At 36.3% G+C, this 26,319-nt stretch overlaps 2 protein-coding genes across 2 annotated transcripts in view; one reads left to right on the top strand and one right to left on the bottom strand.

Annotated features, from left to right (window-relative positions):
• Positions 1-26,319, top strand: part of LOC134651466 (guanine nucleotide-binding protein subunit gamma-1) — a 126,780-nt gene that overhangs the window by 64,605 nt on the left and 35,856 nt on the right. The window lies entirely within an intron of this gene.
• Positions 1-26,319, bottom strand: part of LOC134651386 (D-beta-hydroxybutyrate dehydrogenase, mitochondrial) — a 68,366-nt gene that overhangs the window by 27,136 nt on the left and 14,911 nt on the right. Inside the window, exon 3 of the mRNA XM_063506480.1 lies at positions 19,129-19,308. Within this exon, the coding sequence (XP_063362550.1) occupies positions 19,129-19,308 (180 nt within the window). The remainder of the gene's footprint in view (positions 1-19,128; positions 19,309-26,319) is intronic.

Below are 26,319 nucleotides of genomic sequence, written 5' to 3'. Positions count from 1 at the left end.
TATTTTTATCATTACAATAGAAAAAAAGCAAAAAATATATTCTTATAGATATTTTATTTTTAAACAAAAATAAAGCAAAAAGTTACGGTTAGATTCTGATGGCTAAATACCAAACAGCTACCGATACATTTCAATATCTGTCGAAATTTCCTAACCCGTTGTAACTGACAAAGAGTATAGATTTCGACGTAGCATGACGTAGCTAAGCAAACACGCACACATGCGTAACGTATAGGCCTGTAAGAAGGCACCATCATAGGTTTACCTCCGATTCCGTTACTACTCAATGGAGTTACGACTCAACGTTTATTGGATATTAAAATTTTACGTAATTCGGAGCGCTGCGCGAAGTGACATAGGTCTTACCTCTTTGAGGCACGACGGCCATCTAACATTACTGGCATAAAGGATGCATTTATGACTTTGACGCATGACAGAAAGAGAAACCGAACTGCGTAAAATGGGCGTTTGCTGTTGAATTCATATAATCAAAAATCGATAATAAATCCATCGGTAAAGGATAATAAGTTAATATTTAGTTCTTTGAAAGTTAAGACGAGATGAAAACCTTTGCTGTAAGGTGGATTGTGCTGGATATGGATGTGTTTTCTAGTTGCACGAAGCTAAAACCGAAAAATGAACACGTAAGTTTGGATTTATTTTCTATCGAGAAAATTTTAAGCATTCGTGTTTCGACTACTACGAAATCTCTTATCATATAGTCAAGAAACATATATCCGAAAATCACTACTGTTTGTTTCCGGGGCTAGCCACTGCCACCTTTCTAAGATCCTGTTATTTTTCGATGCACGGCCTTAATAAGCAGAATTTTCTTACCCAATAAACTTTTTAATTTTATGAAGCTCTTAATATTAAGTGCTCCGTACAATATTTGTTTAAACCGAATTTACCGCATGTTCATGACGTGCGTGGGATCGAATAGGGCTCCATTTTAAAAACACGTAATAGCCTATTTCATTTGTATCCGACGTTATAATGCCAATTCTTTCAACACATAACGGTCGTTTCAACTATGAAAAAGCAAAGTGGAAGCAGATGATTTTGTAATAATTCTTTAAAACTTTCATACATATTTTGGACCCAATTCTCGTAATTTTGGTCTATATAAAAAAAAACGTTCTATGGTATTAAAAAGACAAGCCCTTTACCGTAACAGTCGAGCTTATATTGTAAAAATAATAAAGAAGCCAGCGAAGTCTCCTGGGGGTGTAATCTTGTTCTGAGCGTTACGCTAGGTGATCGCTTGAGTTATTAATGTTATATACTCGTATGTACCTATGTACATTGTACCTACAGTACACTCCTACGTACATGTCTTACATATGTACGTACGTGCTACGCACTGAAACTTGACGTGTATCGTTACAATACGAGGAATAACATCGAACGTCCTTAACATTTTTGCGTTTTCTCGTTTGCTTCAGAAGAAGCATGGCGGCCCAGCCAAGGTGACAATCGCTTGCGCTTCGCTATCGAATCGCTTTGTGTCCCTCTATCACTCTTCCATATTAGTGTGACAGTGACAGTTGCGTTTCGTTCGCTACGGAGCGTTAGCGATTGGCATGTTGTCTATAATACGGGGCCTGGGATCTGCAATGAGGGCTGCCCCGTATAAATTCGTCGCTACAGACGCTAGTGTAGCTTGAGGACTGTGAAATGTCAATTGTTACTGTTTCTGGGTGGGTTACGCGCGTTTATTAACTTTTATAATTATTTTGTGAAGTTATTGTAATATTACAAAAACCTCCCGCGCCTCAAGGCCGCAGCAGCAATGTCACAACAGTAATGCAGCTGCAGTAGCGATACAAATGTGACCTTAACATGTCTAGGAAAGTTACCTGTACTATTCACATACATCGCAGTTAAAATTAAGTAGAAGTTTAACTTCTTCAACTAAAAACAAATGAACTAAGTAGACAAAGCAAAAGGTCAAGTTAAGTACGAAGGTTCGTACTACGAACCTATAAACATTATTCACGATGTTTATTTTAAAAATCCCTAAGAAATATAATATCAAGGCTCCATTATCTTTTATATATAGTATTTACAACGTTTTGTTATGCCTGTAAAATGGAAGAGACCCGTCCTAGAAAGGTAAAAGGTTGCGCGCTCACCGCAGGCCATGTATTTAATTTCAAGAATACCAGTGAATCAACTGTTCTGACATACTTACAAGGCTGCACTTACTCGATTCTATGCGTTGCTATTTCGAGAGGGACTTATACACATGGTTGCCATATACGAGGGTAATTTGAGAAGTAACTTGTTTCGCCTACGTATAGATGGCGTTGGCGTCAACTCTGTATGTATTGATTTAGTTTAGTAATTAAACATATTTAATATGTGGCGTCATGTCATTTTTGGCAGGAATTTGACATTTGACAGTAGTTCAAACAAAACTGGTCTGAGTTACGCGGGAAAATGGAGAAAATTGGAATTCGTGGAGTTTTTCAGTTCTTTTTTTGGAAGGCAAAACTGTGAAACAAATCCATAAAAGGATTTTACCTACGTTGGGTAGTTCGTGTCCTAGGGAACGATTTGACTTTGCGTAAATGAGTTTAAGCGAGGCAGGACATGCATTAAAGATGCACCTCGCTCTGGAGTCCCGAAAACAGCACTTTTACCCGAAATCATCGATAAAATCCATGATTTAGTTTTAGCCGACCGAAGAAGAAAATACGCGAATTAGCTGAAGCCACAAACATCTCTTTTGAGCGGGTGCATTTTATTTTACACGACGATTTGCACAAGAAAAAGCTTTGTGTAAGGTAAGTGCCGCGATTACTGACTCCAGAACAAATGCGTATTCGCATGTGAACATCTGATGAAGATTTGCAGGTGTTTAAAAAAAATCCAACTGATTTTATTCGCCGTTTTGTTACTATGGATGGAACCTGGATCCATCACTACATCCCGGAGACGAAACATCAGTCGAAACAATGGGCTGGTCATGATGAGCCGACTCCAAAGAAAGCCATATGCATTCCGTCTGCTGGAAAGGTGATGGCGTCTGTGTTTTGGGACGCAAAGGGATACTTTTAATTGCTTACCTGGCCAAGGGAAAAACTATAACTGAAGCATACTACGCATCACTTTTGGATCAGTTACAGGCGGCAATAGCTGAAAAACGTCCAGGTTTGGCAAAAAATAATGTGATTTTTCACCATGACTACGCTCCGGTGCATTCAAGTCCGCTCCGCTGCACAAAAATTGTCGGAGTTACGATTGGAACTTCTTCCACACCCTACTTATTCACCAGATTTGGCTTCGTCGGACTATCACCTCTTCCCAAAACTGAAAACATTTCTCTTAGGGCGAAATTTTAAGTCCGATGAGGAGGTTATATGGGAGGTCAATGCGTATTTCGAGGCCCTTGAAGAAACGCACTTCCGTGAAGGCATAGAGAAGTTGCAGACTCGTTGGGACAAGTGCGTAGAACTTCGGAGGGATTACGTAGAGAAATAAAATAAATACATTTGCAATATTATTATTTTTTGATATGAAACCAAGTTACTTCTCAAACAACCCTCGTATGTACACCGGGTAGCTAAAAAAATAAAAAATAAAGGTCTAATTTAGACATATGTTCGTGATTTTTTTCGATCGAGCAAAAATTAAGAAATCAGGTTGCAATTCGATAAGTTACTCAAAAAGGCTTCAAGTTTGTATTTTGTATTTAGGTTTTGAGGTTAAGTTCCGTATTGTATTTAGGTAAGTTTGAAAATCAAAATATGTATGTAATTCATAAATGAATGCCATAATTCTTTCAAAGATAAAAGTTTAGTCAGTACGCAACTTGCCAGCAACAAACTCGGTCCGTGATATGATAAGTAAGGACAATATAAATATACCAGTAATGTCATTAAAAGTGACCCGTATTCCGAGAATGGAGCGGAGAAAAGAGGCAATATTTCACAATTTGCCTAAAGCGACAGGAGTCGTTGAAAATACGCCCGCCGGAATTATATGCTATTTTTCGGTTAGTGCGCGCCAATCTTCGAGGCATATTCGGAACACGAAATAATGCGCTAGAGACCAAACGCTCTTACACACTAGTTTCTGCGCCGCGTTTTCTCGGCTTCTCCATACAAAATTACACGCGGAGACGCCGTCGTGCCGATCAGTAGAAACGCTAGTGTGTAATAGCCCCAAGAGCATAAGCATTCTAAGTATATGTAGATATGTAGTTTGACGCGGGTGTGTAATGATCCGTATAACAATTTTTGATATATTTTCAAAAGATATAACAACTTTTGATATAATTTCATGGTGTATAATTACTTAAGCGGTATAATGAACTTTTGATATAACAACAAAATAACTATTTTCATGGGGTATACTGTTTAATCGATATAAAAGCTATTCGATATAACGTTTACTGGATATAATTAATATTTGTTATAAGTATTTATGGTATAATGTATTCAAATGTATAAAAATAAGTTGAGGTTTGTCAGTAAAAAAAGTAAAGTAATAAAAAAGTCGGTTCTGGCGCTTCGCCGGCCGCTATCGCGGCACGCTCGCTTCGCTCGCTCGGCTCGCGCGCTGTAGGGTCGCAGTTCTACCTAACACTCCTCCTCGCCTCGCTCGTCGTCGTATCTAACTGAGACCTGCCTTAAGTTCGAATACGTAGGTTGTTATAATAGTAGTAAATAGGTATTACAAATTATACCACTGCTACAGTATGCCAACTGAGCGATATATCGAACATAATTATATCACATATACGTTATACGCTGTTAATGTTAGATTAGAAGTTGTTATATTACAAGTTCATTATACTTGACGATAGTTAGACTCTCTAAGAATATACCATGTGTTGTTATAGCAAAAGTGCATTATGTCCCTCAATCGTTATATCGACTAAAAACATATCAAAAGTTGTTATATGGACCGTTACCCACCCGTTTGACGCGATATCATATGAAGTAATACTCGTAAACTGCCAATTATTCGACACAGATCGCCCCAGGATTATTTATGTATAAAGCCCACATACGCGGGACTATTAGGTACTTTTGTGTAGGTATATATGTATTAGGACAGCTCTGTGGGGCCTAACTACTTCGCCTTAATTGCTGCTTATTTTTGGCCGAAAAAATAAAGGCAACCCAAATATATGGAAAAAGCGGAGTGAACCTTTACATAAAAATATATAAATTGAGAAATGATTGAACACCTCGGACTGATTATGTAAAATATATGGTATTATGTATGTATGTATATACTTTATTGCACATAGAAATAAAAACACGAGAAACATAGTTACAAAGTAAATTAAATACAACAAAGGCGAACCCGGTATGGGATCTCTTCCAGTTAACCTTTGAGGAAACGAATAAAACAAAACAGAAGTAACGATGAATGACAAACAAAACAATAGTGTACAATCACTAAAGTATTAGTAGTGGTATTTATGCATGTATTTGTATTGTGATTGCACTTAATGCACTGAGGCACTTTCTACAATTAAGCTTCTACTTATTAACCTCATTGTTATCACGTTAAACGATTCTGAATATGGTCCCGTTCGAGTTATATTGTTCGCGAAACTATGGAAGTATCCTCTGGGAACAGAAATGTATGAGAATCTATCTTCGCACGAGTCTAGCTATTTGTGAGCTAGCGGCCGGCCCAACATTCTTAAATAGCGAGTCGAACTCGCCCACCGAGGGTTCCGTACAAATTTAAGTTATTTTAATTTTAGTTTTGAGATTTTTTCCTGTTCCTACTTGTAGTGTAGGACGATATTACGAGTACTTGCCAAATTTCATAGGTCAACGGGAAGTAGGTCCCCTATAAATTTTGATTCCTTTGAGAGTGTCGAAATATACATTTTTTGCGGCATAAACGGCCGTATCTTTCATTAATTAATATCTTATAAATTAATAATTTCAACTCGATATCTCCACGCGTTCCCGAGATAAAGGGTCTTGACAGACATACGGACGGACGGACAAAAAAGTGATCCTATAAGGGTTTTATCCTTTTGAGGTACGGAACCCTACAAATGTTCACAGACACACACAGATGCAGATATTAGCGCTGCAATTTTATTAGACCAGTGCATCAAATAGAAAAAAAAACGGACAAGAGCTAGTTGGACTTGCCCACCGAGGGCTCCGTACAAAATTGACCCTTTACCAGCTGGGTGAAGAAAGATATTTGGGTTTCACCTTGGCTGGCGTGGCTACACATAAAAGAATGCCTTTATATATTAATTTATATGTAGTAGGTATGTAGTGAGTCGCGACTGACTGACTCATCAACGCAAAGCCGAAACTACCAAAGGTAGAAAGTTGAAATTATGTAAATTTATAATGTGACAAAAAATAAGACGCAATTTTAATAAAGTTAACCCCCTTAAACTCCTTGGAGGATAAAAGTTTGTTTGTAAAATTACTTGATTTCATTAACTTGAAACTTCGTAAAAAGATACGATATTAGAAAAGCAGAACAGTTATATCACCTTATTTTTAATTCATCTCCTAAAGAGATTAAAAATGTGTTGAAAGTTTGTATAGAGGTCAAATGTTTTTATTGCTCCGGACAAAACTATGTCACAGTACACTAAGAACAGTAGTAAATCTAAGGCCGCTCGGCAAGTTATTTACCTACTCTTGCGTTGGCGCTTAGGGTTGTCACTTTTATTTTTAGTTAAATATTATCAAAATCAGAATCAGAATCAGAATTGTTTATTGCACTCATATTAGTATACAGATCTTAAAAACTACTTAGTACAGTTCCACATGAACCCTGTAAGGGTATAGCAATATACTTAACACTAACTTATGAGATAACATGCATCATAGGCTTAAGCCAATTCCTAAGAGCTAGTGTATGGTTTATAATAATGGTCTCTCCTGAAACTTTCAACCATATCCGTGCCAGTACTGCCGGTACCTAACGTTAGTCGTCCATATTTTCGTTAAAAAAATCATTTAATGTGTAGTACGCTTTTTTTACTAGGTATGTTTTTAATGTATTCTTAAAGTTATTATATGTACTTATTTCTTTGATTTCGTTTGGTATTTTATTATATATTTTTATGGCCATGCCAAAAGGGCCTTTATGGATCATCTGTAGAGTGGAGTTTTGTGTGGCTAGTCTAGTTTTAGGTCTTAGGTGGGCCGGTCGCGAGTATTGAGGAAAGAGGTTTCCATTATTCTTCACGAAAAGACAAACTTCCAATATGTACATGGAGATTAAGGTTAGGATTCTTAACTTTATGAAATAAGGTTTGCAGCTTTCCAGTTGATGAATCACAAGGATCCTAATACAGTGCTTTTGTAGCAAGAAAAGATTGTTCACGCTTGGACTATTTCCCCAAAGTATAATTCCATATTGCAACCAAGAGTGAGCGTAGGCGTAGTATGCATTGGTGGCTATATTTATGTCGGTACATATTTTTAGGTGATATAATGCGTAAATGAAGCTACTTAATTTGTTACTTATTTTATTTATGTGATCTTTCCAGTTTAGGGCTGAGTCAATGTTAATACCCAAAAATACCGTTGAATTAATTGATTCTATTTTATTATTGTTGTAAGAGTAACTAATGTTTAATGTTCGTTTTTGAAAAGGTTTAAACTGTATAATTTTCGTTTTTTCGAAGTTTACTTGTAAGTTGTGGTCACTAAGCCAGGTTACAACTTCTTCTAAAGTAGAGTTTAAATCACGGTTCAAGTTTTGTTCGTTTTTTGCTTATTATGAGTAGCACTAGGTTTCTATTTATATAATATAATGAAATGTTCTATCAATTCATAAATGAGGTATAAATTAAGGCCGGTAAGAGCAGGCAAATGCGAGCGTACTCGAATGCGCGCGATCACAGTCGCGGTACGGCCCACACTGTCGCCACCGTATTCCCCCGTATATTATGCGAATGTGTGCGTGGCAGCGCGTGCGTACACGGCGCCCGGCGCGCACGCACACATTCAAGCCGGCAGCGGCACATTTCTATGAAGATTCACTACTGTTCTTGTACTGTGACTATGTTCACGAAGCACTTCGGTCTTGAAAATCGGTTAAATACTTTTCGCAGAGGACCAAACTTCGTAGGAAGACATTGTGACGGACGAATAGTACGCGGTGTTAAGTTCTCTCACTCACACTGAGCGTAAGCGTGATCGAGATGGAAGTGCGTACCCGAATATGTAACTTCTGACCCGGTGCGCGGATATCATGTTTTTAATTTGAAATTAAATTTTTGTACGTTGAAATAAATAAAAAAGTAATCAGATCAAACATTAAACATGATATTGCCGATTTTTTGAAGCAATTTTCATATTTTAGCTTTTGTGCATAATTTATTTAAAAAAAATTAAGTGCATTTTAGACCTATGCTCAAAGAGCGAAAGTCAAAACTCAGGATTCGAATATATACAGGCCCTCGAGAAAGGCCTCAAGATTGCTAAATAAAATGGCACCCGTTTTGTGAATTGTGATCGAAAAAAGCGTTACGACTTTTTTAAATCCGTTTCTGAACCAACTGCACCTTAACCTAACTGCTATTTTTCGCTGCACAATGTGTATGAAGAAATAAAGACAACATTTATAAAAATCCACGCAAAAGAAGTCGTGGGCAGTAGCTAGTATAATATATTTCATTTCATTGCTGAAATTGCTGGATTTATTTTCAAATTCAAATCGTCTTGCATTTTAATGTACTGCGTTTAAATATGCTTGTTGTTTAAAAAAACAGTAAGTATCTTAGAAACATATACTTGCGAATAATAATAAACCAACTTTTCTCTACGTCAAAGGGTATAGGTAAGTATCTAACAAAAACAACGGGTTGCACTCCGGGAGTGCCGACAGAAGTGAAAACTCAATGACTAGTCCAAAATGTTTGCAGCACTATGTATAATTGACCCATCCTCCTTTCTATTGAAAAACTTTAGTTCCGAAATTGCTGGCCAGTGAGCTTGTTTAAAATTCGAAATTCAAATTTGTAGCGTTAATTGTTTAAAATTCGAATAGGAATTGGAAAGTTACCTTGCAGACCTCGCATATAAACGATATTTTTAAGTTTTATTCACCAGTACTAGAGTTCACTTTTATTAGCGAATTCATCAAGATGTAGCTTTATTGAATTAATATATTTGAGTGATATACAGTTAGAATGTAACTGTGAGATCCTCGTATTTCAGCCCGTACAAGATTAGAACCTTTTTCATGTAATGTCATTGAGTTTTTATTTATTGATTTAAATGCCATCTAAATGAGTGGCCATGTAAACCTTACGGTCACGTGATCGCCTTACGGTCACGTGATCGCCTTACGGTCACGTGATCGCCTTACGGTCACGTGATCGCCTTACGGTCACGTGATCGCCTTACGCTGTCTCGAGTTTATCATTTTTTCCCCACCTCAAAAAGTGCCAAGCGCCGCTAAAGAAGATTTCACTTCAAAAATATTATTAAAATACAATTTAGAGGTGTTTCGGCTTATAATGTATCATTCACTTTATGTTTAAAATAAAGTGAATTGTCTTTGAGATGTGTAAGTGTAAGGCCTGAGTGGGTGGACGCTCGAGATGGGCGTGCAGCGGGGCGAGGCGTGCGGCGTGCATGTTAAGTTGTTAACAAAGACAAACGTATAGTAGCGGCCTTAGTGCACGCTGCTCAAATCACTTGTGAGCTCGACGCCACGCTGCACGTCCCGCCGAACGCTCCGCTTCGAGCGTCCACTCAGGCCTTACACTAATGGATCCTTAGGGACAGAAACATGACACTTATTAATTATGCAAAGACTTATTATTTATGCATCTCGTAATTGTCGTCGATTTTCAGCTTTTGTCGTGTGACCTACCATATATGTGTAATGTACCTACTGTAGGTAGACCCGACCCGAATCACTGTAACAATTAAATTATTGTACCCAGTGTAACACTGGGTAAAATAATTTAATTGTTACAGTGATTCGGGATCTGAGGTAGGTACTAGGTACTTTAATTGAACTCATTTAAAAAAGAACACCTCAGTACCATGGCCATAGCAACAACATAGAGCAAATCACTCAGCTATTATACCAATTGCAGTTATCTGGCCTCAGCAATAATAACGATAATACCTAATTGTAGAGCCAAGCTGACGCTCAATAGGAACCTATTGCTCTCTTTGGATATTAAGACGAAACAGGAGCTGATATTTAAATATTTTAGGTAAATATACCCGTCTCGCTAACGGAAGCGGCTCCTAAAACTAGTGCGATAAGGATAAGGCGAAAAATCCTGCGTAAAAATCTCAAAAATCGAGGTTTCGTACTCGACTGTTTCCTCCTCCAAAACTTAACCAATCGTAACCAAATTTGGAAATCTAAATGATTATGAAATTATCTGTGTCGGACCGTTTTGCTTTTTTGGCTAATTGATATCAGTTTTGAATACCACGCCTCTCATTGCGGCATAGTCAATTAGGCCATTTTGGCCATTTTGAAGGGCTCTAGCGCCTTAAAAAACAAAAATATCAAAAAAAGAAAAACGGTTCTACACAGATATTGACAATATTAATCTGCGTTGAAAAAATCATTGCTCTAGCTTCAAAACCCACGGAGGAAACAGTCGAGTACGTTTGTATGGAGAAATGACCACTCCTGTTGCCTCTTAAAATAGCATGTATAAATATATAACATTTTCTAATAAAATAACCGTAGGTATTCTTGAGAGGTTTCTATCCTGGAGAGATCCGCCAGTTGAAGCGCGTGGGCGATTGGGCGTCTTCCAAAGCCGTAGATATATAGGTACTTACATATTGTACCTACCCATAGATTACCATCCATGAGTTCCGTTTTATATAGCGTTTAAGAAGACCGCGATGTCATCACGAGTGCAGTTTTTTAACTTAATTTTACACGATAACATTTTTAGAAATGATGATCCTTCCGGTCGATTTCGTACTGCCGACTTCCTACTGCCGTATTCGAACTTCAAGATATTCACAAGAGACGACACGTACTAGATCCATTCTAGATACGTTATAGTTGTGAAAGATGGATAGACAGACAGAAGCACGAGTGATCCTATAAGGCCTATAAGGGTTCCGTTTTTTCCTTTTGAGCGTTATAGTTTAGATTTCAACTAGCTCTCTTTTGCAGCGCAATTCGGGCAACCAATGTCACTTTTACAATAGATCGTGTTAGATATCTATTAGATGTGAATTAGATCTCTAAGTAATATCTTGTGGAAATCGTTCAAGAGTATCTCCAGAATCGCGGAAATGTCAAATTTGACAGGTTAGATCTTAAACATATCGTTATCGTATCTTGGCGATGTCTACAAGATATCTAATAGATGTCATAATCCGAATCGGGCCCCTAGTTTGCTCGGCGCTCGTACCCGTGCGAAGGAATATTCACTCCTAGAAATCACTTTTTGTCGGTATTTACAATTAACACGAGTAGTAGGTAGTTGTTATGATACGATTCGGAATGCATTTCACGCGCACCAAAAAGCGCGAGCGATCGGATCGTGTCAAAACCAAGTCAGATTATAAAATATTTTTTCAACCAGATTAATACTGCTGGTTGTAAATGTGGTCGCAACTAAAGTGATTGGTCGTGATCTCGTGCTAAATTGGTACAGTAACGCCAATATATAACATAGAGGTACCTCAGAATCATGTCTCATCTTGTAGGTTGGTATGTGATCTGTGACTGTGCCTCTATCTATAACTCGTTTCGTGTATCTACTAAATGTTTTGGCTGTAATGAAGCAATTAATCACCTCCGCCCGTTCGTAATACATCACAGTGCGTTGTTGTTATCTGCGCACTCAATTAGTTTTAATTTGGAAGGTGATTGGTGCTGTAAGTAAATAGCGTGTGCGTGATTAAAGGAATATTTAATTTTGGGTTTGATCTAGCATTTTTATTCATAAATTAAATATAGACATTCGATTGTCAGGGCAAACAATACCTTTTATATTAAGACCTTAACCCAACAAATAAACCTACAGATATTTGTATATAGGTATTGTACAGCAAACATTATTAGAAGAGTCTTACTTCTTATAAAATACAGTGTGTGGCCTATAACGCGGGCGAAAAAATAAAACGTAGATTCTACTCCTCAAACAATAAAACTTTTGTTCAACAACTTTTTGAAATTATGTAGTCTTAAAATTGTCCCTTTTTCAAACAAACAAAATAATATTTTCAATGTACTTTAAATTCCGTCTAATTGACATTGCCCGTCAGTCTTGTCACCGTACAGGCATAATCAATTTCGTAATACGTTGCGTGTTCGATTAAATTTTAAAGTGTTTTAAAATACAAACCACAAGTTATTTTTAAAAGTCGCTGAACAAACATTGTCTAGTTTGAGGAGTAGAATCTACGTTTTAATTTTTCGCCCGCGTTATAGGCCACACACTGTATATGCATGACCTTTCAAATGATCACGTTAGATACGTGATATGTTTAGGAAAGGTGAAGCTAAAATACTTTACACGGAGCACATTAAGGAAATGTTTGACATTTCAGGTTCAACGTATGACAAACACATATCACATTTGCTAAGATATCGTTATACAGTACCTATTAGTACTGTATAACAATTTCTTAGCAAGTGTGAGATGTGTTGTAAGTTATATTCACTTTATAGGTAACATTGTTGGAAAAGCGTGCATGTTGTGAGAGAAACAAAAAAAAATCATTTCTTGAAATATAACTGTAGATGTTGGCGACTGGCTGGCGTGCGACCTCTTTTGTACATACATATTATTTGTAAAACTATATACTTTATTTATTCTTGTTCAATGCTTTCAGTCTAGGTACCTGTCACCGCAATACTATATAATAATCTGTAAGGTTTATCTGTAAGTGCTAGTATGTATAAAATAAACAATAAACAATAAATAAATAAATATATCTTGTGCTGTAGGTATATTAATAAATTAATTTACAATACGTGTTTGCATCATCTCATTAATATACAGTCCACCCATTCGCTATATTACTAGGCTTTTCACAATTTCAACACTCGCCCGAATATAAAGCTACTAGCTGTTGCTCACGGCTTCGTTCGCGTGGATTTCTTTATTGCTTGTTTTAATTTTAAGCAGCAACAATTCCCAACTTCACTCAAAAACGTATTTGTTCCCGATACAAACTTTCAACCGCACGCACTTACGTCTTTTAGGAAAATTTGCCTTTTTATGAAGTTTCAAGTCTCTTATTTGATAACATATTTTTAAACTCGATTTTCACGCCCAAGATGTTTATTATTCAAAAAAGTTAAATAAAAATTTGGTTTTGTAATATTGTGTCATTCTACAAAGTTACAAGACTTTTTTGTATGATACAGAAGGCAAACGAGCAGACACATCGCCTGATTGTAAGCGAGTATCGTCGCCTAAGGACATCCGCAACACCAGAGGGGTTGTAAGTGCTTTACGGGCCTTTAAGATGCGCTCTTTTCTTGAATGTTTAAATTATGTTTTTTTAAGGTACAGTCAGCAGCAGAAGTTGCTAAGCGGGCGAGGTGTTCAAAATTACCTTGACACGCTCTTATTCTCTTAACAATAAAGTCGCGTCAAGATCATTTTGAACACCTGGCCCGCTTAGCAACTTCTGCTGCTGACTGTAGTATCGGTCAGGAAATACCCGCAGGAGATAGTTCATTCTAATACTGTTTGGCTGTGCGAGGCAGGAAGTTTCTGGAGAAACGCACAGTTGAGGCCTGCCAACCATTTAATTAAACGGTGAACGTGATACGTGTAGGGGAGGTACCCTACACTTTTTTTTTTCATTTTATCGTTTGTAAGTACCTACCTATATTTTTAATACAAACAGTGAGTCACGAAACACGTGTATTTTAGGCCCCTCGCCCACGGCGACTTTTTGTAGCGATGCAGAAGCGATGCTGTCGCGCGTTCGCATAGATACAGTCGCGATGCGGTCGCTAGCTGTGTGCCCTCGCCCACATAACATGATTCAGTTGCGATGCAAACGCGATACCGTCGCGCTTCTGTCGCGATGCAAATGCGATTCAGTAAAGCTATATAGTTATATATACCTATGTCGTCCGACACGGTCGCGCGTTTGCATAGATACAGTCGCGATGCTGTAGCGCGTTGCAAATGCGACTAACGCGCGTTAGTAGCGATGCTGTAGCGCGTTGGCATCGCTTCTGTAGCGCGTTGCAAATGCGACTAACGCGTCGAGCATCGCTACAAAAAGTCGCCGTAGGCGAGGGGCTTAAATGTTAAAAAAACAACTGAATATGGAAATGAATCTGCAAGGGAACACCCACATTTGAACCATAATGAAGAATGTCGCCTGACATAGTTCCGCACAATGGGTTAGTCAGCGTTTCCCTGCCCACGCATTGCTGGAACGTTGCCGAAACTGTACATCAAAATTATGCGAAACATTGTTTGATCGACTCCGATTTCGTGTCGTCACAGTACATAAAAAACTAAGTATTCTCGAAAAACATTTTTGATAAAAAGCACTGTGCGCCGACTTGATTTTTCCTTAGGCACTTATCAAGTTGCCCGATTGTAATGAGTCAAAAGCCAATTAGGTTCCGTTCTTTTATTTCAGAATTCCTATAGATTTCGCTACCAGTGGGTAGTGTCTTTACGTCATAAGTATTTCAGCGTAGGTAATCGGAAAGCAAGAAACGGGATTTCACATGGAAAATTAGTATTGGTAAGCGCTGAATCGAGTTTTGTAATGAACTTAAGCTCCCAAGCATAATTATTTTATCTACAACGTATTATGACTAAGTTGAAGTATGAAACATCAAAAGTCCATCCAAAAGGAAAATGCCGTGGCAACCCTCACCCGTCGAATACTGATAGCTAATGCATGCCGACCGTCAAAGTTGTAATAGCTTCGATAAAGTTACAATACATTTACAAGCAATTCGCGAGCTGAATTTGAAACAAATATGAATATAATCCCCTGGGGTTTGAGCAAATTGCTAATACCTACATTTTTATTCTTACACATAACTAGTGTTTTGAATCTCTTTGAATTGTTTTTTTAAATTATAAAATAAATACATATATTAGTACGTTTATTGAAGCGTCAAATAGCAATGCCTAAAATTGGTTCTATTAGCTTAATGTTACCTACACCATAGAGATAAGTAAGCTTAGAGTGTTCACTCCTTACATAGATAAAAACTCATTTTTATAATAAGAATAAGTTTTAAGCGAGCTTTGTGAAAACTTATTTGAAATAAATTTTAAGCTTCATAAGTATTAAGTATAAACTTAAAACTGATTAATAATACGTTTTACCATACCTTCCATACAACTTGTTATTTATTAAGGAAACTGATGTATGGAGTGAGCACTCTAATGGCCTGATGCGAACTTTAAGATACGTCAAAAATTTGCTAAAGATATGACATGGATCGGATATGTCAGTGTCAAAAGTGAAGTTTCTTCAAACAATAACGTCACTTTTGAATTTTGATAATGACATTAATGACATATCCGATCCATATCGTATCTTTAACAAATTTTTGACGATTCTCAAAGTTTGAATCATGCCGTAAGCTACCTACTTATTTCTAAAAAAGTTACTTATTTCTCTATGCCTCCACACACAAAATATTTTATGTCATAGCTAGAAATAGAAAAATTCATGACAATCACAATAAAATCGACAGATTGGGTGTTTAGCGATTTTCTTACTTCTTGACGTATAGAGCTAAAGGAATTGTGTTAAATACTTATTTGTTATACCTACAGATACAGATATTGAGAATAGCTTAAAACAAATTTCAAGCAGCTAACTCAGACTTAAACGCAACTCGAAAAAGAATATAACCACAAATAAATGATTTGAATAAAATAAATAAGTATTATTAAATAACGCCTTATATTTAGCTTGACCATTGACTTACGAACCAATCGACATAATAACCTTCTTGAGTCAACCATACAACTCTGAATTGACATACCTACTTAGTTAAAAACTACTCGATACTCCCGGTATGCTTATGCTTGCGTGGAATATTTATGACACCCTCATCGAGCAAGTCTCATAAAAAATTAATCCCATAAAAATTTTTTGCGTAATTTTGGCCTAACAACATAATATCACATTAGGTTATAATAATTCATTAAATGTAAATTTAAACATAAACTCAATTACGGCGAGCAAAATTATTTAAAAGGGGTAAGCAGCGCTCTTTTATCTTAAAAGCCGACTTAATTTAAAAACCGCGTACCATTTTAATCCACGAGAGCTCATACGCGACGATGAGTGGAAATGAGCTTGAAACGGGGAAGGTAATTCTGTACTTAATCTCCTGTTAATGAATAATGAGTCACCTGCGGCGTGCCTGTCAGCTTGTCACTGTCAGTCAACCTCAGAAGCGGCAAATGAACTTTAATAAGATCTCAATTGACAATATTTACAGTATATCTTGATCGTACTACATATAATAAATATTGATGTTGTAATATTTTTCACAAAGCTTGGGTACAGTGATAGCTGTCATCTCCATACAATTTATAATTTAAAACGTAAAATTGCCACCATACCCAAATTAAGTGAAAAATACTAAATATAGTACACAGCAAGATTCTTTTTTAAAGTTCGAATTCGGCAAATGGCGCTTACAAGCTCGCTGGACATTTATGTCATTTTCAATAAAACGGTAGCACATTGCCGATTACAGTTTTCGAGGTATTGCAGACTTTATAAAGCTTGTTTTTAAAGCAATGTAAAATTGCCATTGTGTGATCGTGACTCACTAACGTTCGTTTCTTAAACCCACACTCGTATTTTAATGCCTCTTATTATGTAGCAGTCACATAAACTACTATTATAACGTCTGCAATACCATGTTGTTTTCGTTAAATATAGGTAAGTACCTATTCTAACCGTGTATTCTGCTATACATATACAGGTTGTTGTTTTTTCACCGGCCATACTTTGCGTAGTGAATTTATAGGTCACTAGCGACCCGCCCCGGCTTTGCACGGGTTAACAAATTATACATAAACCTTCCTCTTGAATCACTCTATCTATTAAACCGCATCAAAATCCGTTGCGTAGTTTTAAAGATCTAAGCATACATAGGGACAGTCAGACAGCGGGAAGCGACTTTGTTTTTTATACTGTGTAGTGATACTTAAAAAAAGGGAGTGCCGGTAGAAGTGAAAACTCAATCACTATTGCAAAATGTCTGCAGCACTATGTATAATTTGAGGTTAACGCCATCTAGCGTTATTTCGTCGCATTACTTAAAACCCCTAATAAGCACATCACTGTTAGTACTCGAGTTATATTAATACCAGTTAGAGCGAAACTCACTAGATGGTCGATATTAAACTTTCGTGAGACATATTTTAAACTGTTTATACGACAACGGAAAATTCAAGTGAGTAAAACCGTTGTCGTATAAACAGCTCACTAGATGGCATTTAAATCAATAAAGAAAAACTCAATGACATTGAAGTAACAGTTTTTCGATCAGGGGGCCGATTTTTGAATCTCGACCATTCGATTTCGTCACTCTAAAATCAGTGAAAAACGATGAAATGCTATTTTTGAAATTCTACTGATAGAATTTGAGAATCGAGTGGTATTGACCACTCGTATTCAATTCTATCAGTAGAAAGTAGGAATCCATAATTTTAGTCACATATTTGTATTATATGCCGCCAATAAAAAAGTATCTTAAAGGAATTAATTTATTAGATTTTATGTGTTTATTAGATTAGCTAGTTTTTGATTGAAATATAAATATTTTTTAAGTCCTTACCATCGAAAGTCAATCACTACACGGTCGAATGGTGACTTTCAAAAATAGGTATTATTAGGATCATGCGAAAAAAATCGTGACAAATTTTCGAACACGAGTATTTTCGACCACTCGCTTTTAAATTCGAACGTTCGAAATTCAAAAATCGGCCCCCAGGTTACGTGTCCGTCTTACGTCTTACGGTCACGTGACACCTGTTACGAGTTTAACATTTTTTCCCCATCACAAAAAGTGCACAGCGCCGCTAAATAAGTTTTCACTCCAAAAATTATAATGGGAACAATGCCGAAATGAAATTTGGCTGTCCCATAGAAATCAGCGGCATCACATCAGCCGGAATGTATGAAACAGCCAAAATATTTTCCGCGATTTCGGAATTGGTTCCGTGACAAAAGTTGTTCAGTATGACCTATAAATTCACTACGAGAGTATGGCAGGTGCAACAATTTCAACCTGTATACATTTCTAAATATTATGATATATAGTTTAAGACATAACTATTCAGATGAATGCTGTATTCTGATATAGGTACTCGTAAGTATCACGTCTTTTATTACGTGGTAAACGCCATCGTCATAACGCGTTTGGGGCGCATACGGCATACGCTTGTAACAAGTGTCTATGGGCTATAAATTGGATCCAGGACATAAAATAAATATATAAATTTATATGACGTACTCGTAGTAGACACACACCACCCCACCCCTCCGAATGTAATACAAAAATAGAAGATAGAAAGGAGCTTTCTTTCTTTTCTTAATACACTGATATAATATTGATAAATATGCTTTTACTCGTAATTAGGCAGGGAAATATATTTATTCCGTAGCTTCGTCACTCTGAGGGCCACTTGCGACATCCAGGGTTAGCCATTAACTGGGAGTTAGCCGTTAACACAGGATTAAATTGTACTGGTAACTCCAGGTTTAACCGGTTAACCCTGAGTTAGTCTAACTCTGGATGACGCAAGTGGACCTAAGCTAATATGAGTAATACCACAGAATAAATAATAGTACTAAGTACAGAAGACTCACTCTCTAACAAAACGCGTCTGTTACGATCAGCACAGATATGGCCGCTAGGTGGCGACAGCGCCACGCGCGGGGTATGGCTTTCCCCAAAATTGGGGCCGAACGGATGTACTTTTAGCTACCTGTAGCAAAGCGACGAAATCGCGGAGTGAGACACGCCTGGTAATACCGTATTTCTACTGTTTTCAAGAGGTGTAGATGTGGTATTTTCGACTTAATACTTCAACGTGTCCTCTACCAGACAACCAACGGGCCAAACAGAGCCTTTCTAAGTTGGATGGAGTGGGTGAGATTTTTGAAAATTCCAAATCGAATCACTAGCGAAAAAAATATCTAATTTATTTACCTGCAGGTTGTGGTAGAACCAGAGGGAGCCGGTGACGGAGATGGCGAACCAGAGGAATAACGTGAACACAGAGATGCTGCTCAGGTGTAGAGTATTGAGCACGGTCGAGAGCACCACGGCTAACGCGTGGCATAGCACGATCGGCAACGCACACCGGTCGATTATGTCCCACGGCACCTCCTGCAATAACAAACACATTTATTACAACGGAAATAATAAGACCCCGACTATTAGGGTCAATTTCACCAAACGAGCATTTTTGTCTAATTCCCATGGAATTTTGAAATACCAACATTACACAAAAAAAAATATGCTGATAATTTGATAAAAAATATAATAAACATTAATTTTCTTATGGGGTAAAAATATTCATAAAACTATAAAAGTTATTTCAATTTAAAATTTTGGTCAGGGCACGGGAATTAGTGTGTCCATGGGAATTAGATTTTACTAGCACGAAAATTAGAACATGGCACAGGAATTGTTTTCTTAGCTTATTTTGGTAGTTAAAACTATTATTTATGTATATTTTAATCTACAATAATATACTTCAACCATACTGAAGCGGCATCGAACATATTTATCTACTTTAATTTTAGTTTCGGACGACAAATCTACGAAAGTATGATACACTAAAAACTACGTATTTGACTAATAGTTTCCTTGATTTTAATGGCAACTAATCTCTCTTTCTTAGTAAAATATATATATTTCAAAACAATACTTTGAGTAGTTGCGTAAACATGTCCGCCTTAGATACAAAACTATTCATTAAAAAGTGTCATTATGTATCTGCATGTAGGTAGGTACAAGGTGTATGATCTGCTTTATGGCCGTATAGGAAATGATACTAAGAAATAAATAGGGGCACAGAGAGAAGAAGTTATTGTGTAAGTTAATCTGAAGAAATCGAATATGCTGCCTTCATAAATTCATAACACAAACAATTGTTTAACCACATATGAGGTAAGGTGGGGTAAGACTATCACCGGGGTAAGACTATCACAGACAGACAGACATGACGAATCCATAAGGGTTCCGTTTTTTGCCATTTGGCTACGGAACCCTAATAAGGTATCTAATAGTATTACGGTTTTAATACCCCCCTGGCATTGTCTAAAATAACCGACTTGGTTTCACATTACATCTCAAAACTTTTTTTGTAGTAGAAGAACTGCGTTGCGAGACTTGCATCTTTTTACATGTAATGTTTTTGATAGGATCCCATCTCTTTTTGTAGGCTGTCCTTCTTTTCAGGTAATCATACCCATACCATACTGATACTATGTATACACATATCATAACTATATACATCTTTATTCATGCTCACATCGTACATCGTAGTGTACCTTTACTTTCCCTACTAATTGTAAGAACTAAAAGGTAAATTTGTTATCGCATATATTTCTATAGGATTACAAACTTATTTATGCAGTTATTAGATCTTTAGAACGTGACTAATATTGCAGTATTATTAGATTTTTATTGGCTTAAAAAGCTTAAACCTAATTACGTTTCAAATTTGGAACTTGTGGGTATGCTAGAAGTACCTTAGAATAATGATGATCGTGAGTGATTGTGTCAGTGACAAAACTAAGGGATTTTAAAGTGCATTAATTCTTAGATTACATATTCAAATTAAATGTCATTTTGACCGAGCCACTTTGTTTTGCTCGACTTGGCGGCGGCACTGCCGTGTCCCCAGATCCTTTGTCCTTCCCCGGGCCTCAAACTATCTCCATGCAAAATATCATCAACATGATATTGGTTCAGCGGTTTAAGCGTGACGAGATAACAGACAGACAGACAGAGATACTTTCGCATTTATAATATAGTAAGAATAGGATATATTTAATTTTTCTTGTATTAGAAAAGCTAATTTATAACAACTAATCTATTAAACGAGCAATTCTTGTATATATTTCGGGGATCTCGGAAACGGCTCTAACGATTTCGATGAAATTTTATCATATATGAGGGTTTTCTGGGGTGAAAAATCTATCTAGGTAGGTGTTATCTCTGGAAAAACGCGCATTTTTGAGTTTTTAGGTAGGTAGGTACCTATATGTTTTCCAAGCAAAGCTCGGTCTCCCAGATATTTAAACTTTATACGGCATACGCTGTCAGCTGTCAAATTTACAAAAACAAAACATTGCAAATGTGATTCATTTTGTTTCATGTAACCTTAGGTACAGGTATTATAATATGTAATAATTCCAGAAATAGTTTTATGTTTATATAATATTTTAATGTTATAATATGATCAATGAATAAGGTAAGGTGGGGCAAGACTAACAGTACAAGGATTCCATACAAGTGATAGTCTTACCCCGGTGTCGTCTTACCCCACCTTACCTTACGTATTAAAATTGCCCGGGTTATTCGGGTCGATCCTGTATGTAAGTACTATAGTACTTATACTAAAAAACTATTCACAGATTTTTGTGCATTCTTTAAGATTTCCTTAAATGTAAAATAGAAAGATATACGTCGTATTATTATTACATATAATATATATTCAATGCCAATATATATAAGTAATAATAATATGACGTAAACATTGCCAATTAACTTACAGTGCCCCCAATAAAAGATTTGTTGACAATATATGTAATACTTTCTAATTCCCGTGCCACTTAATCAGCTGTTTTAGGTAAATTTGTTATGGGAATTAGGGCACGGAAATTAGAATTCGTAATAAAAAAATTCGCCAAAAATTTAAATCGTGTTTGACCAAACTGTTATGTTATCGCTTACATAAAGATACATAAAGGGCTCCTAAATATGACAATTGCTATTGAATAGCTATGTGGAAAATAAAATTTATAAGGGGCATCGAAATTAGAAAAAAATTGTCGCCCACCCGGATTCCGAAATACTTACGCGATTTGCTCGAACACGCCGCGGCTTGACTTACATCCGCTTGCTTTGAGAGACAGCCGAATACTGCCAGTACAGGTGAGGCGGGACACGAGGCGGTTCAAATACAAACGTCGGCTGTCAGAGCCCTTTGAGTTTTGCCGACGAAATTTTACTCGCGCGCTCGGACAAAATTTAAACATCGATCACGAGTTATTTACCACAATGAAGTTAATAGTATATGTGCTCAGTGATAGTAAATATCATCTAGTTTAAGTATTTGACACTAAATTAGTGATACTAATGTAGAATTTTTCGTAGGATTTTTCATTATGCTCAAAAGTAGATTCCGGACAGGGCACGGGAGTAGTAATTTGAGCCTTTAGGTATTTTTATGTGTACTCTAAAAACCAACTAATCAGTGAATTCATATGGAACTCGGTGTGAAAGTGTGACTTCTTTATGTAAAAAAAAATTGGTAAGTATTGTCTGATGCTAACCCGCGATTTTCATCACGGACAGAAAAAAAATCGTGTTCAGAAATTGACCCATTAAGACGTTTCTAAGGACAGGAATTGCAAGCAAGGTTGAAAAAGCTGAGAGCAACTGACGCTGAACAATTGTTCATATGAACTTTCTCTTAGAAATAAAAACATATTTTTACAGTTACTGTAGAAACTGATCACTGTCCTTTAATAACACTTTTCAAAAAGCCACTTGCAGAGGTACCAACGCGTTTAAAACGTATGATGCTTCAGATTTCTTCATAGGACACATCAAAGCAAGTACATCTGAACATGAGTGTGCCTTTTTTATATATGACATTCAGACTATATGTAACAACAATGCGACTTTACGCGGATCTGTTAATAAAAATCTATTTTTATCATGCGATTGGTGAGACTTAGTAAATTTATGTACCTACTTAAAAAAAATTAAAATTTAAACTGTTTATTACAGTAAAAACGAGACACATTATATAATATTAAACTTAATTACTAATCTTAACTTAAAAAGATTTTTGAGTTAAGGAGTCTTGTATTAAATTTACAAATACAATTTAATTAATTTTTAGGTACATAATAGATCTTATAATTAAGTGATTTCGATGGACTGCCCTCTCATTTTAATTAGGTATTTTTTAATAATATTTCTAGCTTGTTTACTCGTCCGTCCTTCTATAAGTTTTAATAATTCCTTTAAAAATCTATTACAGGTGCTCGGTAAGGCTTACTTCCATACTCTCTGCCAGTATACATTGTTTGTTTTTGCAACTTCAAATGTCGGGAGGTTGGCTAAGTTACGTAATCGAGCGGGTCGAGTATTTTTCCTCAATTCAGTTATATGATTATAGAATGGCTAAACTTAACTTTTTGTAGGTAAAAATTAACCATCTTGTTTGGATATTCGCTTATATAAATATTGCTTACTTTATCTCATATACTTTGCACTTCTATCAATTTTAAATGAACTATCACCGTGTTTTTATTGAATTCCGTTAACTTCGGGGTATGGTTAAGTACGTTTAAGAGAACTAAATGGCATACTTAGTTAATTTAAAAAAAATTTTTTTTTTCTTTTTTTACAAAAAAAAAAATTAAGTTTAGAAACTAATTAAATGTAGCATATAGCGTTGTTGTAACACGGGCATTACATTTAATTCAACCAAACAATTGAAATCTGTGACATATCAATGTCATTTCGACCATTGATCGACCGAGATTGTACATAAGATAAGTTTAGTAGCAAATGTATGAACTCATTCTAAACACTAATCAATATGTAAACCGGCCCTAAGGCAAGTGTACACGCTTGTAGAGGCCTTATAGGAAAAAAATAAATTATTGATTATCTCCGAAATGGAGTTAATTAGAATATCGGTGTCTTTGAGAAAGTTACTTAATCTAAGCTCAGGAATGCACCCTTGAAATTAACGGAAATCAATAAAAACACGCTGTATATGTACTTTTATAATACTTTTTTGTCAAGGACGAGTTCCTTTGGTCTCCTTCCGACTGTAACGTCAGATCAGTTCGACATACATACGAGGGGCGTTCAAAATATTCTCGGTATTGATATCTTACAACCTCTTCTAAAATTTCTTTCGTTACTGGCCGCTAAGGTTTATTCATTGACATTAAAAAAAAGTATAATTCGAACCGAGATGTTCTTTTGTTTTTCTGCAATTGCTGAACAAACATGAACATCATGTGGGAATTGACAATGTTAACTAAATTAGAACATCGATGCGTGATAAAATTCTTGACAAAACAGGGTAAAAATCAAAAAACCATAAAAGAGGAAATGGATTGTGTTTACCGTGAGTCTGCTCCTTCTTTATCTACCATTCAAAAGTGGTCAAGCGAGTTAAAACGTGGAAGGGAGAGTGTTGAAGACGACCCTAGACCTGGCCGGCCTGTAGTAGCTACTTCACAAGAAAATATTGATAAAGTGGAAAAACTTATATTGGAAGATGGTCGAGTGAAGGTAAAATCTATAGCACAAGTAACCAATGTCTCTATTGGTACCGTACATGATATTATCCATGACCATCTTAATATGTCAAAAGTAAGTGCAAGATGGGTTCCGCGAATGCTGACTCGGCTTCAAAAAGACATGCGTGTAGCTTGTTGTTCCGATTTTATTGACCTGTGCGGTGAAAATCCTGATGAGGTGCTGCAAAGAATAGTTACTGGAGATGAAACCTGGGTTCATCATTATGACCCAGAGAGTAAACAAGAGTCCATGCAGTGGCACATTAAGGGTTCAGCTCATCCCAAGAAGTTCAAGGTCATCCCTTCAGCTGGCAAGGTCATGGCCACGATATTTTGGGATTGTGAAGGAGTATTACTGATCGATTATAAAGAAAAAGGTGTAAATATCACAGGACAGTACTACGCTAACATTCTACGTCAATTAAAGGATGCAATCAAAGAAAAGAGGCGAGGAAAGTTAACCAAAGGTGTTATGCTTCTGCATGACAACGCCCCCGTCCATACTGCTCATATTGCCAAGGCAGCTATTGTTGAATGTGGGTTTGAAACTGTTACTCACCCACCGTATAGTCCGGACTTAGCCCCCAGCGACTTCTTTTTGTTCCCCAATCTTAAAAAGGATCTGCGTGGAAATAAATTTTCCGATGATGAAGCATTGAAGGCGGCAGTGGAGGAGCATTTTTACACCAAAGATAAAAAATATTTTTATGCAGGATTAAAAAAAATAATTGATCGATCTTTTAAGTGTATGAACATAGGGGGGGAGTATATTGAAAAATAAAAATATCAAACTTTTCGTACTTGTTTGTTTTCATTCTCATACCGAGAATATTTTGAATACCCCTCGTACCATAAGATTGTCATTGTCACGTAAATTACCTAAGGCATCAGACACTTAAAAATGGCTCATAAGATTTGAATTAAATAAATGGTGTATGTTTTATAGCAAACTCGTTCGCGTCTTTCCTGTAGACATCGCAAATTTAAGACTCAAATAAGGAAAACGGGATACCTATCTATGTTCAAGAGTCTTAACTTTTATTGTATTGGCCACAGAAGTGCAGACCTCCTCCTCCTTCTAAAATGTATTCGACCCAAATATACATAGGTTCATAGGTTTATGTAGGTATACAAATATACGAGTTAAAGCCAAGTAAACGCGTGTAAAAAGTTACTCATAAAAAAACATTGGCACAGTCTTCGAGAAAAAAAAAATCGAACAAAATAAATTCGAAATTCGAGAAATAGAATCGCAATCCTGTCACTTCTAAAACAATGCAGTATACTGCTCCCACTCAACTAAATTATGCGACTTTGATTTGATTAAAAGATCTTTGAAGCTTTGCTATAGTCTCTTCGATCCCCAATAGAGAAGAACGAATGCAAAGATATTTAGAAATGAACAGTTTTTTTATTTCTAACTATTAAGCTAACTCAACGAAAGCTTATTTACATAAATCGATATTCACTAATGCAGAACGGATTGCGAATTAAAAAGTAAGTAATTAAGTTATATTTATTGGCACAAGAAATTAACAAATTAGCATAAAAATTAACAAAATATAATAACAAAAATTCATTAGGACGAACAGAAAAAAATACTTTGTGCTAAAAGGTCCCCACTCAGCTTTGAAAAAAAAAGCCTTTGAAAAACTATTTAATCAGTTTAATAACTATGCAAAAATATTTTCATACAAGTAAGCAATTAGAATTGTATAAATACATATATTTTTTACTGAAATTCTCAAACTAGAACTGAATTCTGCTTTTCATGTGCAATACATAATAACCTTTTAGATTTCACAAATATGTTTATTTGGGAAAGGACCATTGTAAG

The sequence above is a fragment of the Cydia amplana genome, chromosome 10, assembly GCF_948474715.1.
Source record: "Cydia amplana chromosome 10, ilCydAmpl1.1, whole genome shotgun sequence".
In the NCBI taxonomy this organism is placed as follows: domain Eukaryota; kingdom Metazoa; phylum Arthropoda; class Insecta; order Lepidoptera; family Tortricidae; genus Cydia; species Cydia amplana.
This window is presented reverse-complemented; position numbering and strand designations above follow the sequence as displayed.